Source organism: Alexandromys fortis, unplaced genomic scaffold (assembly GCF_014885135.2).
Source record: "Alexandromys fortis isolate MF-2015 unplaced genomic scaffold, M_Fortis_MF-2015_v1.1 scaffold_9, whole genome shotgun sequence".
NCBI lineage: Eukaryota > Metazoa > Chordata > Mammalia > Rodentia > Cricetidae > Alexandromys > Alexandromys fortis.
This window is the reverse complement of record NW_026067892.1, coordinates 19,506,891-19,521,822: the sequence shown is the minus strand read 5'-3', so window position 1 is coordinate 19,521,822 and position 14,932 is coordinate 19,506,891. Positions and strand designations below refer to the sequence as shown.

The window sequence follows — 14,932 nt, the reverse complement described above, 5'->3', positions numbered from 1 at the left end:
CCTTAGTAAAGCAGACTGCTCTAATATAGGTAAGGTTCGTTCAATCAGTTGAAGGCTCATCTAGAGCAAAAAGGCTGCCTATGCTTTACATAGAACTCTGGACTCCTATTTGAGCAGGGATTATCAGTACTTTCCTGACTTCATGGATCTTGAATCTGCTCTAAACTGGAACTGCTCCTCTAGCTAGCCAACTGGGCTTCCATTATCACTGGAACCAACTCCTTACCCAGTCCCCTTCTGTGTATACTAGTCATTCCCAATACACTTCCCGATTCACTGGCACACATCAGAGTCCAACAGCAGATAGACCTCCAGTTCCGACGGCTTCTGCAATTCTCAGTCTTAGCAAAGGGCTTGCCTGCTGTTTACTCTACAGGGAGAGCAAGGTGGTATATTAACGGGCTATCTGCTACTGGAGCAGTTAAGGACAGTTTACACAGGTCGGTCCCTAGCTAGCAATTCACAAGAGTAGAAAATGCCCAAGTGACAAGATGGTAAGAATGGGAGCAAAGCCCAATCTCATCTCCACCCAATGCAGGTGGAGAAGCCCACCCCACTGTAATCCTCACCTATGACCCCTGGCTTGCAGTCTAGTCAATCTAGGTAAGCTGGTCCTCCCCAGGGCCAGAAGAGGCAGCCGGTGATGTTGAGAAATGAGCGATCTGTCTGCACAGCTCACCATCAAGACCACCCAGTGCCATTATCCAGGAATGTTATAGGCCCCCAAAACCAAATGATGGGCTTTCGACTCGCCAGACAGAGCCACGTTGTCCAGCTGGTGGGGGACCACCCAGATGGCTAATCCATCAGTATGTTCTGGTATAAGTGGATGGAAAAAGAGGTCAGGGCCATGGCACCCGGGAATTAAAGGCCAAGACTACAGACCTCTCTGGACAGACATAACCAGTTCCTGAGGCAACTGAACTCCCTGCTGAAGACTCAGACACGATGGACACGGCTGCCGGTATGTCACAACTTTACCTCCAAGGCTGGGGTGTGGGGGACAAAATAGGGGACTGCTTTCCCGTTCAGCAACTGCTGTATTGTAGTCTGTATAAAATGAACGCAACCATCCAATGATTAACAGTTTGGGATATTTAATTATTAAACTGTTTAAGAGTTATTGCTGCAGTCAGGAAAGGGTATGGAGATGATGGGAAGGTTAGAGAAGACAAGACAGTTTTCAAAGAGGCAAGTACCATTTCCGAGTATAAAACTGGGGATATTAAAAGTGACATGGCAGTATATTCACAGTACTACCTACGTCTAATACAGAAACAAGACAGTACGGTGTTTGCAGAAGCTACTGTGGCACCTACTAAGCCACATGATACTAGACACCCCACCCACCCCCCGACACTGGCTAGGCATGGCATGCACACACAAAGACACACACAACGACAGCCTGAAGTCACACTAAAGTTCCTAATCATAAAGTAGCTACAGCAGGTCCCTCTGAAAAACACCATCACCCATACCAGCACTGTCACAAAGGAAGGGAGCGGATCAGTTCCTGGGTCCTCTGAGACTATGGGGGACCTGTTTCTCCATTTTAGGCACTGGCAAGCCAGTGGTGCCCGCTGGGTGGTCCCTGGACCTCTCTAGCATGATGCACTGTAGACCCAGAGATGAGTCTTGCATAGCTCTAACCACTGGAAGTGCTCAGGAGCTCAGCCTCTTTCTGACACATGCGAGCAGCAAGCATCCCTGAGCCCCACAGTGCACTATAGAGCACACAAGGAGGGAAGTGGACATACACACTCGCTATGCAATGAGCCGGCTAGTAACAGGTCTGGGGTCAGAACAGTGCTGAGGATCACCTCCCAAGGAAGGTGAGGAAGAACCTGGTGGTTTGGCTCTCTCACAGCCAGCAATACTCAGGAATCCCTGAGAAAGGGAGGGAACAGAGAAAGGCTCCTGCTGACTTGTCCTACACACAGACACACCTCAAAGACTGGTCCATTTCTGCCAGGACCTGGGTGATGAGTAAGTTTACTACTCACTGCTTGGGAGAAAGGCACATGGTATGATCATCGGAGGAGGACAGGGGCTCGGCCTAGATCAGAGGCCCCATCCCTAAAAGGGAGAAGCAAGTGGGAAGCTGGGACAGGGGTTGGTTCCGGCCCTGTATCAAGTCTTGTGAAGGAATCCCAGGCCCCAGGTGTAATGGCTGCAGCCATGCCTTTCTACTCCAAAATGCCTCTCTGTCCTATACAGCTTCCTTTTAGCAGGGGCTGAGGAACACCCAGTACCTGAAGCTAAAATGCTATCGTACCTCTGGAAACTGAATCGGGGGAAGAGGCAGGAAGAACACACTGATAGAGAAAGGGTCCCCTGTACATCTTCACACCACTGAGGAAAAGTCAAGGACACTTGGGGAGTATTTCCTTCAATAAAAACAGGTTCTCATGACATGATAGATTAAGGCAATGAGGAAGGGGAAGACCCCACCCACATGTGTGCATAGGTGTTTACCTACACTGCTATTCAAGAAAATACGGGAAAGGGTCTGGTCTCAGCTCATGGGGCCCGGGAGAGGGCTCAGGTGTGATCTACCCCTATCCACAGGCAGCACCACAGCCAAAAGGCCCTGGAGTCTCTGAAAACACCTTCCTTTCCTACCCTACAGTGTAGCAGGAACATGGGGAAGTATCACTGCCAACAGGCTTCTCCACTGATGGTAGCAACCAGGGTCATGCACAGAAGACGAAGGAGCACTTCAAACCCTGCTAAGGGACCGTGCTCCAGTTGTGCAAAAAAGAGGTCAATGACCTGGCCAACCTGTGCTTGGAAAAGTCAAACGAGTTGCAATGAAAGTGATCCTGAGAGTCAAGTGACATCTCCTGAAGCAGACATCTCCTGCTTGGGACGTGGAAACACCCACTGGGGAACACAGTACATAAATGCCTCCTGCCTGAGAGCCAAACCATCGGACTGAGGTAGCAAAGGCACCCTCTTGCTATCTCACACTTTCCCTAGGAAATCAGGACAGGTCAGAGCCACCATACAATGATTAAGTGAAGATGATGCTAAAGACGTTAGAGGGGAATATGGTTAAAACAATTTTTAGGGTAACATTTATCACCAGGGCAGACTCATTGCGCAGTGGAATCCTTCAGGGTCTTCAAATTAAAAGCCACAAAAGGAAGCAAAAGGAGTCCTGAGGCTGAAGCTATCTCATGGTTTATAGTATTGTGCTCTCAGGAGCAGGTCCAGACGTCAAGTTGTGTGTGGTCTGTTCCAAATGCCAAGAACCTTCTGAAGGCCTGAAGCTCCATGGAATTATCAAGGATCGAAGTTCAGCGGGGCTTTGGAGAACCATTCATCTGGCTGCCCTGAGTCACAGGGTCGGTACTATAAAGGCTGTCCAAGAAGACGGAGGATATTTCTGCAACCAGATTCCTGTCAATGGTTGCCTGGGCCATGCCGTAGATGGCACCCTGCAAATCCAACCAAGGACAAATTATTAGTGACATAAGTATGGCTGTCATTCATATGCACCTAGCCCCCGTTCCTAGCCCAGGCATCCTATCTTTCCATCAGAAAAGCAGCTGCCATGGGATATTTTACACAGGTACTTTCCAGCCTGGCTTTCCAAATACAGGAACTACTCTACGGGGTTTACTGTTTGTGGTCGGGGGAGTGCTCATTGTCTTTACAGACAGGACGAGAACCCTGGCTTCCGTTCAGCAGCTTCTGCTTTCCATCCCATCTGAGATACCCAACAAGAAGGAGCAGGACCAGCAGCAACACTAACGGTTGAGGAGAGCTGTGCACTCTGAGCTGAGGCAGAAACAGCCTCAGAAGAGTCTGATCACTTCAGGTTCCCACACAACCCCCAATACTTCTAAGTGGGGATGCCCTGGTATCCTTACCATTCCTGTGGTCTTAGCTTTAGGATTCTTCATGATTTGTGTGACCGATTCCCGAATATCCTTTAGGAGCTGGATTGCCACCCGCTTCCGAGTGTGTACTAACGTGATGCAGAAGTGGATGCTGTGGGAGAAGAGAGGGCGTGAGAGGGACAGACTCTGAAAAGAAAGACACCCCACAATAAAGCCACCCCAGGGGAGGGATGCACTGGAGTACTACTGCTCTCAAATCCGTGGGTTTTTTAAGTGAGAAAATTAGGGTTTTTCAGCATGACTAAGAACCGCCTTAACAAAATGAACACAGCTGGTTGTTCTGTCTTGTCCCCATCCCATAAACTGTCAGTGATGGCTCTGTAAATCATGTGTGTGAGCAATGATGGGTACTAGGTTTTCATCTTAGAGGGTAGGCCCTGATGGGGAGAGAACCATAGAGCTGTGTCTTAAAGGGCTTCAGTGCTCTTATAAAACCCTAACTCATGGCCGGGTGGTGGTGGTGCACGCCTTTAATTCCAGCACTTGGGAGGCAAAGGCCAGTGGATATCTCTGTGAGTTCAAGGCCAGCCTGGTCTACAAGAGCTAGTTCCAGGACAGGCTCCAAAGCCACAGAGAAACCCTGTCTCGAGAGAGAGGGGAAAAAAAAAAAAAACCTAACTCACTTGGAGAAAAATGTGGTCGGTGATGACTGTGACCTGGGGAAGGCAGGCTATAGACAGGAGTACAAACCTGCACGATCAGAACCTTTAGAGGGCTTTGCGCAAAATAAACATTATCTATCTAGGTAACAGTACCTTAGAGAAGTGAGCTGACAACTATGGACAAGATGGATCACAGACTACAGAGGCCAGAGAAAGAACAGAGGGCCTTACAAGTGACAACCTGTCTCAGGAGGCTGGCAGTCAGTTCTACTTGAACATAAAGCAAAGCATTTTGTTCCTTATGTCTACGAACTCCAGTTGCTACCAGTGTGCTGGGTTCTAGGAACTGAACTCTGTATATCGCGTTACCTTTATGACTCAGCTCTTAAGGTCATGAAGTGAAATGAGGAACAGAGGCTTTAAGCATACCTTTTGGGGAACTGCAAGTAGTTGAAATTCCACCCCTTTGCAGACATCATATTAGATAGTCGGTAGATGTCAAAATCATGGGAACCCAGAGCAATAACTGACACTTGAGGATCTCCCAAAATGAAGATGCCTTTGATGTTTTCCAATCTAAAATTAAGCAAATGAGAAAGAAATTGAGCCATATCCACTCCTCTGGTCCTTATCTCGGTTGATGAACACAGGCTACCCTCTGGGACTTTATAGTCTCGTCTTCTACACCAGAGGTCAGGCTGGGATGGGTGATTCTTACGGATATCAAAATCCCAGAAGACCTAACCTCTGTCCAGAACCATCGGCTTCTCCCAGTCTACCCCACTCCCAAGTCATAGCACAGAATGCAATGCAAGTGTCTCCTCCCCGAGCACCATCTGGTAAAGGGCTGGTCTAAACCCGCCTCTATCAGGAGACGGTAAGTAGTCAAAGGGTGTGCTACCAAGTACAGAGATGCCTTTGGCCAACTAGGAGAAAGCAAGAGACAAAGCAGAACCCCGTTTTCCACACATACTCTGACTTGAGGAAGCGAGCAGTTTTGATGATCTGTTTGGTAGCTTCAACATAGCCGTTCTCACCAAAGTGCATCAAGGTAGCCCAACAGGACGCAATGATGCCACCAGGCCGTGAGCCAGCCATGCTTGGAGATGCGTAGATGCCACCTTGCCAGTCTGCTCCAACAAAGAACTGGTACTTCCTATACTTCTCGTCAGAGTACAACACCACTGATGAACCTTTGGGAGCATATCCGTACTGAGGGGAGAAGCAAAGAGGTCAGAGTGTGGTGGTACCTGGCAACTCTGTCCACAGTGCCATACACAGTAAAGCCTGCTTTCTTACAGGAGTTCCATGATGCTTCCCATTTGGGTAAGGTTCAGATTTAACAGAGTTAATAGGCAGAAGGAACTCGGGGGATGGGTCCATGTTCTTTTTGTCAGGGATGAGGAACTGAGATCCAACAAAAAAATTAAGACTAGGTTTCTTCTGTCTCTCACTCAGCTGCTGGCTTTCCTTACTTAAAATTCTTTCTCTGAGAAGCTGAGCACAGTGGACACACTTATAGTTCTAGCACTTTGAGGTGGAGAAGAGGATCAGGAATTCACGCTGTCTCTGGCTACATAGTGAATTTCAAGCCAGCCTGAGCTATATAAATATCTTGCCTTAAAAAGGAAACAAAAACTTCCTCTGGAATAGCAAGTCAGTATGAAAATAAGGATAAATTTTTCCTAGTAAAAACCAGGAAAAAGAAAACTCAAGTCACTTGGAAGCTCAAATTACTATCTGATCTGATTCCTATCCTATGGCTCAACATTACACTACTGAGTCGGGCAGTTGTGGAGCATGCCTTCAGCATGAGAGGCAGAGGCAGGTAGATGTGGATCTCCATGAGTTTGAGGCTAGCTTGGTCTACAGAGTGAGTTCCAGAACAGCCAAGGCTATTACACAGAGAAGTCCTGTCTTGAAGAAATTAAAAAAAAAAAAAGAATATACTGGTGGTCCAAAATCAAAACAACCTATTCCATCTTTTTTATTAATATTTATTTATTTATTATGTATACAATATTCTGTCTGTGTGTATGCCTGCAGGCCAGAAGAGGGCACCAGACCCCATTACAGATGGTTGTGAGCCACCATGTGGTTGCTGGGAATTGAACTCGGAACCTTTGGAAGAGCAGGCAATGCTCTTAACCTCTGAGCCATCTCTCCAGCCCCGACCTATTCCATCTTGCAATACATTGTGTGACTCCATTCCACCTAGAGAACTCTTACCACAGCTAATACAAGTTTCATTCCAGACCCATATAGCAAATAGACAGATGGACAGTAAAAGGGGAAAGGACACAGGAGCTGTCCGGGTAGACAACTGTAACTAAAATTGCATTATAGATCATTCAGAGTCTGAAAAACAAGTCTTCCCTATGATCTAGTTTAAAACAAGCTTCAGCAACATAATCAAAACAAGGTACATATCCCTGAAGCCATTAATACTTTTTTCCATATCTGGATAAACTTTCAAGAGTTGCCAACCAAGATGGATTTCGTTTCAGTCTACCAAAAGTGGCGAGCACCAACTGCTCCTGAACACACGGGCTTCTTTTTAAAAAGGACTCTGCTATTAGCACATTGTCACTCAGGCTCAGGAGCTCCAGTATCAATCCTCACCACTTTCAATAACCTTAAGACTTCAGAGATTTTTGGCACAATGGACCTGGCTGTTGGTATACAGGGAAATCCTCTCAGTATGAGCGAAGGCAAGAGCTCCTTTTCTCCGTGAGCTGTCCCCTCCACATTGTAACCACTACCTGACAGCTCACCTGATGACAGACAAGAGTCAGACTTTATTACATAGTTGGTATGTGTGGTTGTTTGAATGAAAATGGCCCCATAGGCTCATAGGGACTGGAACTATTAGGAGGTATGGCCTTTTTGGAGCAGATATGGTACTATTGCAAGAAGCATATTTCTGAGGGTGGGGGTTAAGATCTCAGATCCTCAAGCCAGATCTAGTGTGACAGATCCAGATGTAGAACTCTCCGCTACCTCTCCAGCATCATGGCTGCCTGCGTGCCGCCATGCTTCTCGCCATGATGATAACAGACTAAACCTCTGAACTGTCAATTTAATGTTTTCCTTTGTAAGAGTTGCCATTGCCATGGTTGTGGTGTCTCTGCACATCAAGAGAAACCCTAAGACAGTTTATGTGCATGGGGAGACTAATGTTTCACTCAACTCCTTTTGTGGAGAACAGCTAAACTTACCAACTGCCAGCAGTTGGCCACTTCCTTAACTCACCTTATGAGTATCTGCTGAGATGCTGGTCACACCTTTCACCCGGAAATCAAACGGTTTCTTCAGTGGGTACCCTGCTTTCTCCATGAAGACAATGAGGAAGCCCCCCAGACAAGCATCCACATGCAAAGGTATTTTGTATTTGAGAGCCAGCTAGTTAAAAAAGAACATAGGAGATTTATACATAAACCCTTAGCAGGATATGAGTCGAGAGATAGGCTACTCTGAACTACACCCCATAGGTGTCAAGTGGCTACCTGTACATTTATTTGAAGAGAGGGTCTCATGTACTCCAGCCTGGCCTTGAATGTGATATTTAGCCCATGGAAGACCCTTCTGCCTCAGATAACCATGCCCAATTTCATGGGGTGCTGAAAATCAAAACCAGGACTTGGTGCTGGCCTGGAGTACACTCTACCAACTGATCCACAATCCCAAACCCCAAAGAGTTATTTTTAACATTTTTAAATGAAGTTTATTTTTCATGTATATTTAATTTTCAAAAGAATCCATCTGAAATGTACTGCATATAATTTGTATTTAAATATGCCTTGACCTCAAGCTCCCCTACCCCATCATGTAAGAAATAGCAGAACTCTGATTTAATAGCCTCTGGGTGGGGGTGGGGGGTCTTACTTCAGTCATAAGTGGTGGGCATGTTCCTAATGGCAGACTACTTCCTGGTAGGAATCTAAGCATCTATTTCAAAATACCTGGCTTATAGGCAGCCTGGGTCACATACTATCCTTTTCCCAACCAAGATGCCAGTGACTTTAAGAGGCTCCCAAAAGAGGTGCAGGGGCCTGCTTGCCTTAGGACTGATGAATGCTAGCAATCTCTGCTATGTTCAAACCTAAAAATCAAAAAACTCCTTCTCTTCACATAGCCCTGTACATCATATCTATCTTAGGTATTCATCTGCACAGCCTGTTTCTCACCTTGGCCACTTCAGGAATAGGATCGATCACACCATGAGGAAACTGTGGGGCAGAACACACCAGCATAGCTGTGTTCCTGGAGATGGCTCTTCTCATTGCCTAGGGATTGAAAGTTTAAGAGAAATAAGATCTTAGTCACAGCTGCTCATGCCTCTTGCCATAAGAACAATATGGACTACTGGCTCAGAGTCCAGGTTCGCAAGTGTCCCCTGTCTCTGCACCCTGGGAAGACTGCCTTCTGCTATGAAGGGTGCACGCAAGTCCACGTGGAAACGCTACCTGAGAGCAATGCAACCGCTATGGAAATAGAAACAACACTGAGCTGGGAGGCAAAGGAGGCAACTTTGAGTCCCAGACCCACAATTTACCAGTGAAGATTTAGTAAAAACTTGATTTAACCTTGTAACCTACAAATTCCAATAATGGAACAGCTTTGATCAATGAAAAGTTCCTCTACACATATGTGAGACATAAAAACATGTTCAGGTCCGTGAAAGTGGGTGTTGGGGCCAAGTACATCCATGCTCATTTCATGAATAAAGAAAAGAAAGTAAAGATGCTGCAAGTAAAATCGGGTTCTACACCATCAGGGACGAGATCGTCCACCTGTTAGCACTAGAAATCTGGCTGTGTGTCACACTGTCAGTCTAGTTTCTGCTCCAGTTGCTCTACTCTGAGCAGGGGAGTCCGTCTGAGTAGGACTGGATGGTCAGTGTGACACTCTGCCCCGTGAACCTTCAGAGGACTCACCCGCACATTCACCTCCATGTTCTTGTCCACTGCAACACGCACAATCTTCATTCCAAAATAATGAGCTGCTTTGTCAAATGCAGCATGGGCACTCTCAGGAGCCACACTAGGTGATGGGGGAAGGGACAGAGAAATGTAGAGCACAGCAGGATCCAGCAGAACACCGCAGCAAGCGTCTGATCAATTTCCCTCGCACTATGTTTATACTTTCTTGGTATAAACAAAAAGAGCCGTATTGATTTTCTGCAGACAATTTCTTTCTACTATTTAGGATATTATTCTGGCAACAGGAAGGAAACCTCGGAACACAAAAGGATACAAAGCAATGGCAGAGGGTTCAGATACGGGTTTATGAGGCAGACCATCCCAAAGGACCACTGAGAGAAGCAAGATGCAGATAGTAAGGCTGCCCAGCATAGAGAGGCAGCCACACCTCAGGCCAGAGGGGCCTGCCTGCTCTGAACAATCATCAACCCATGAAAAACTAAAATCTGTCTCTCCTACATGGTTACAAATAGTTTTTGAATAATGTTCAAAGAGAAAACAGAGTCACAGGTACATATCTGCTTCCAGATATCCCCATTACTCCACTCCCACCATTACTGTTTCCATAAAAGAGAAGATTCTCTACAATGACTAAGCGCCAAGCACCAAAGGTTTACATGTGAAGATGGTGGTAGCAGCCAGGTTTGTTCTCCTAGGCAATTGGAGTCAGTTTGATGACATTCAGAGCAAAAACTACTTAGTTACCCATGCTTGGAGAAAAAACAAAAAAAACACTAGCCTAAAAGGTATATCAGTACCCTGTATAGAGGTGGACTAGAAGCAAGTCAGCCAAGAACCAAAATTATATCCACACCAAAAACAATAGTAGTAACTAAACCTAAAAATACAATCATTTTTAAATTCTTTCTTCTAGAAACATCTCTCAAGTGGAAATGTTCCTACTTGAGGTAGTCTAAGACACTTCAGAAACATTCACTGAGCTATAGTGCAAAGACAGTTTCTTTAGGCTCTGGATAAACTAACGACAGAGGACTCTCTCTTTTGGGAAATGGATGTCATTCTCGCTAACGGTGCTCACTGTGTTTAAGCTCGCATAACCAACGGCTCCATTTAGAAGACTATTGGATGTGAATGGGGTAAGGGGGAGGTACAGGGGCTGGGCCAGGGAGAGAAGGCTGGCATTGTAGGAAGAAGAGAAATAGACTGGGCTCAGCTGACACTGTACTGCCTCAAACAGACAATAATCAGAGGGGAAACAGATACACATACATACATTTCTGGAGTTTTGATCCCCTTCTCAAAGGCCAAGTCCCGGTAAGCTTTGCAAGCCATCAGGATGCTTTCTGTGCCCCCAGATGTCATCTACGTGAAGAAAAGAGGTAAGTTAAGGACAGGGATCAGGAGGCACAACCCGCTTTGACCTGGAAAATCTTTGGTGCAGAAACAGACAAGGGCGTGGGCAGTGCTGCAGAGCGGACACTGTCCAGAAGGTCAGTGTGGGTCAGAGATGAGGGATACAGGTGTGCCAGGGTCCAGCAACTAACGCTTCTGAAACCTGACCTGACATTCAGTAAACACACCCTATTACCTCACTATCTTTCAGTAATATCTGAGCTTGAATAATTTCCCAACAAGCTGAAGGCTACCGCACTGAGCTAGTAGGATCTTATCTTAGACTCAGCATCTCTGAAGAGTCCTACACTCTTGGGTTTTTCTTTTCAAAAAGAAAACTGAAGATCCTAAACAATTCATTCAGTATAACCCATTACATCTGTTGATAAGTAAAACTTTCTGTACTTTGGATTATATATTACTTAGAGCTAGAATGAAAAATTATTACTGAACCTTCCTAACATTTACATACAGGATAAAAATACCACGGTATAGAATCCCAGTGGTCAAGAGTTAGGGAAAAAAAATTAACTCATAAAATTAAGTAATTTTCTTTGACTCAGGAAGCCTTTTATGAAACATGTGACCACCCTCCCTAAAATAGCTCACAGAATGGACACAGTCAGACCCTTGTTTGTAAATCTCTATGCTGGACAGTGGTGGCGCACGCCTTTAACCCCAGCACTCGGGAGGCAGAGGCAGGTGGATCTACAAGAGCTAGTTCCAGGACAGGCTCCAAAGCTAGAGAAACCCTGTCTTTAAAAAAACAAAAAACAAACAAACAAAAAAACCCTCCATGCTGGAAAAGACAGACTGCTAATTGGGATTAACTCAACAAGTCAGCAATGACACTCTGTGGTCTAGCCTATTAGCTCAGCGTTGTCACATGAGCCACCCAGACAGCTGGGAAAGTACCAGGCCTTACACACTTACAAGTCTGACAATGACCTAAACAATAACATTTCCTAATTCCCTAGTCATCTGCATCATGTGTCCTGTCTTCAGGACAGAAATGTAATTATGGATTAAGAAAACAGGCCACAAGTCACTTGTGTCTATCAACTTTTTTCAAAATATATAAAAATTTTACTCTGAGTTATGTGTTTAAGAACATAAGACATTTTCTTTCAGATATGGCCGAACATGGTGGTATTTACGTAAGCCAGCCACAAGTATCTGTAATCTGATTTTTAGTATACGAATTTGTCCTCAAATCCACTGTGAATGAGGTACACGAAGTTACTATAGGGAAAGATACTTTGAAGCAGAAGAGAAAGGCCTGAGAAGTGTTTAAGACCCACAGCTAGGCTCAGTCTAAAGATTTCCCTTTAATTTGGCCTAATCTTGCTTCTCTCAACAGTGAATCCTTTTTCACCAGGAACAGCTCATCAAGAGAGGCACACAGAGAGATGCAGAGACAGAAAAGAGAATGAGACTAAGGGAGGGAGGGAGAGAAACGAGGAGAGCACTCTATAGAAGTCTAGACACAAGAAGGGACAGACTGGAAACCGAACGTCGTCCTTTCTCCTGGTCCCTGCCACACCACAGAGATAACTGGAAAGAGACGAGGCTTCGCTGCAGCAGTATGACAGTCCTTGGGGCTGTTTCTGTATTAATATGGAAGACTGACTACTCATTACCTGAAAGAAACCAGAAAGGAAGCAACAACAACGGCAGCAACCCCAAGAGCTCTGCGGTTAGCACCACCAAATACAGAAAGAGAAGTCTATGTAACAGATTTCAAACACTGGCAGGGAAGAATAGCACAGGGCAGACGCAGAGGTACAACCAAACCGTGCCTAGTCAGCCCTGGGAATCAGGCTGTCAGCAGCGTCTTGGAAAGTCTCCCACTACATCCTCAGAGAAGCAGAGGTTTCCCTATCTCTGTGTGTAGTGGACATGACTGACGGGGAGAAAGAAGCAACACAGAAAGATAGCAAATCTGACCCCTGTAAGAGTAAAGATCTCAGGGATTCGTGGTGGATTAAATCTCAAAGTAGACTACCCTCTTGCAACTGTGCGGAGAGAACTTTTAATAGAATCTCTGAAGAACAGACCCTGAAATTCTAATAGAGAAGGAACAAAACGTCAGCCAGCCGGGCAGACTAGCCACCCACCTTGAGTCAACACAAACAGACCACCAGGAGAGATTACTGCAGAACCAGGATGAAGCAAATGGCAACTACTGTAAATATAGGGCTGGGTATGAAAAATGAAAGCCCAACTCGTAAGGAAACAGCTGAAGCGGCTTCCTTATAATGGTGTCTCACCGCAGCAATTCTCACCGCAACCTATGTGTTGCGACCACTGGAAAACAGATATTATCTGATGATCTTAGGAGCACCCAACCACGAAGGTACTTTTGTTGCTATTTCATAACTGCAATTTCACTACTGAGCAGCAGGTGTCTCAGTTCCCCAAGACCGGTGGAAATAACTATTTTCTGATAGTCTTGACCCACAGGTTGAGAACCACTGCTCTACCACATAATCATAAGATCATAATGAATGCAACAGGAAATCAAGACCAGACAACAACAAAATGAGACAACAACAAAATAGCAAATGGCACTCACAGAAGGAGCAAGTTTGTCAAGAACAGCAAGAAACAGAATAAGCACCCCTAAAAATAAAAAATTCACACTCAAAAAAATCTGAGATACACTTATAGTGAATCCAGATCTTTTAAAAAAGGTAACGACAGAAAGACCAATGCTACTCTCTGCTTAGAGAGCTGTGACCTGTAGTCAGTGCCTGGACAGCTGGAGATCCAAGGAAACATGCAAACACCTGAATAGCCTAGAAAAGATGGGAGGGTGGGACTGGAGAGATGGCTTGGTGGTTAAGAGCATCCGCTGCTCTTCCAAAGGACTTGGGTTCGATTCCCAGCACACACATGGCAGCTGGTAACTGTAACTCCAGATCCGAATTCCTCACACATACACACAGGCCAAATACCAACATACACAAAAACTAAATAATAAATAAATTCTTAAAAAGATATGAGGGTAAGAAAATTCAGAGGGCAAGAGGCTTTCCATTGATTTCGACCTGTCATGTAAGAAAAATATGACGGAGTTTCTATTTCCAGCAACATATAGTTAATACCCTAAGCAACTTTTCTAACATTAAAAAACTAAATAGTTTGACAAATCAATAAAAATTATATCCATCGCTGAACTAGCATTAAGAACTAGCTAAACCCTAAAACAAAGTACAACCAAACCTGGATCTTCCCCTCTAACAGTGCGTGGACCAGGGGTTTGCCCAAGGTCACAGTGCAACAGGAGACTGCAGAAAACCCCAAACTCCCCGCTGTACAAGAAATAAAACCTCGCTAGTGTGGAAGGTGACTTTTTTCAATGTGATGTTAGGGTTAAGAAAAGCACTTTAAGAAAAGAAAATGCAGAAAAAGCCAACAGCCACAATCACAGCACTAGGGAGGAGGCAGGGGTTTCAGGAGTTCAAGGTTATCCTCAGCTACAAAGGAGGTTCAAGGTCAGCCTGGGCTGTGAGACTCTCAGAATACCAAACAGAAATGGGGGGGGGGGGTAGTAGATCAACAGATATGTAGATGAGAAGAGAAGGAGAAAATAGTCAAGTAGAGAAATGTGGCAAAATATCTGGTGAACCCAGTGTTCTTTAAATTGTCCTAGCAACTTTATATAGGCTTAAAGGTTTTTGAAAATATGAAGCTGAGGAGGAAAAATACCTAGAATATATACCAAAATGTTGACACTCAGGATTCCAAAAGTACGAGTAACATTTTCACATTCTACACCAATAATATAATAACTGTATAGTAGACTATTTTTAAATGTTCATTACAAGTCACTTACACATCCACAGGAATCTGGTCCCCCGTTGAAAAGGGAACAAGTCATCCTTACAATTTCTGCCTCTAACTTCCGTAGTCCAGGGAAGATGTCCGGATGCAGCGGGTTGCTCCAGGCGAACTCTCCATAAGCCTGCAAAGAAAGGCAAAGAGGTACAATATGAGATAGACCGTTACACTAAATAAGGCGAAAATCATGCACCGAGTAAGGTTTTCAGGTTTTGGGTCCAACGGTAGGAACTGGAAAAAGGATATG

The 14,932-nt window shown here is 45.2% G+C and overlaps 1 protein-coding gene across 2 annotated transcripts in view; it reads right to left on the bottom strand.

The window, feature by feature from the left end:
• Nucleotides 1-1,080: 1,080 nt before the first annotated feature.
• Nucleotides 1,081-14,932, bottom strand: part of Sgpl1 (sphingosine-1-phosphate lyase 1) — a 49,298-nt gene continuing 35,446 nt past the window's right edge. For both annotated transcript variants that reach the window (XM_050138152.1, XM_050138145.1), the window contains exons 7-15: nucleotides 14,681-14,809; nucleotides 10,724-10,812; nucleotides 9,445-9,550; nucleotides 8,695-8,793; nucleotides 7,760-7,909; nucleotides 5,481-5,719; nucleotides 4,937-5,083; nucleotides 3,876-3,996; nucleotides 1,081-3,440 (exon numbers count right to left, since the gene is read on the bottom strand). In XM_050138152.1, coding sequence (XP_049994109.1) covers nucleotides 3,300-3,440; nucleotides 3,876-3,996; nucleotides 4,937-5,083; nucleotides 5,481-5,719; nucleotides 7,760-7,909; nucleotides 8,695-8,793; nucleotides 9,445-9,550; nucleotides 10,724-10,812; nucleotides 14,681-14,809 — 1,221 coding nt within the window. In that variant the 3' untranslated portion in view covers nucleotides 1,081-3,299. The remainder of the gene's footprint in view (nucleotides 3,441-3,875; nucleotides 3,997-4,936; nucleotides 5,084-5,480; nucleotides 5,720-7,759; nucleotides 7,910-8,694; nucleotides 8,794-9,444; nucleotides 9,551-10,723; nucleotides 10,813-14,680; nucleotides 14,810-14,932) is intronic.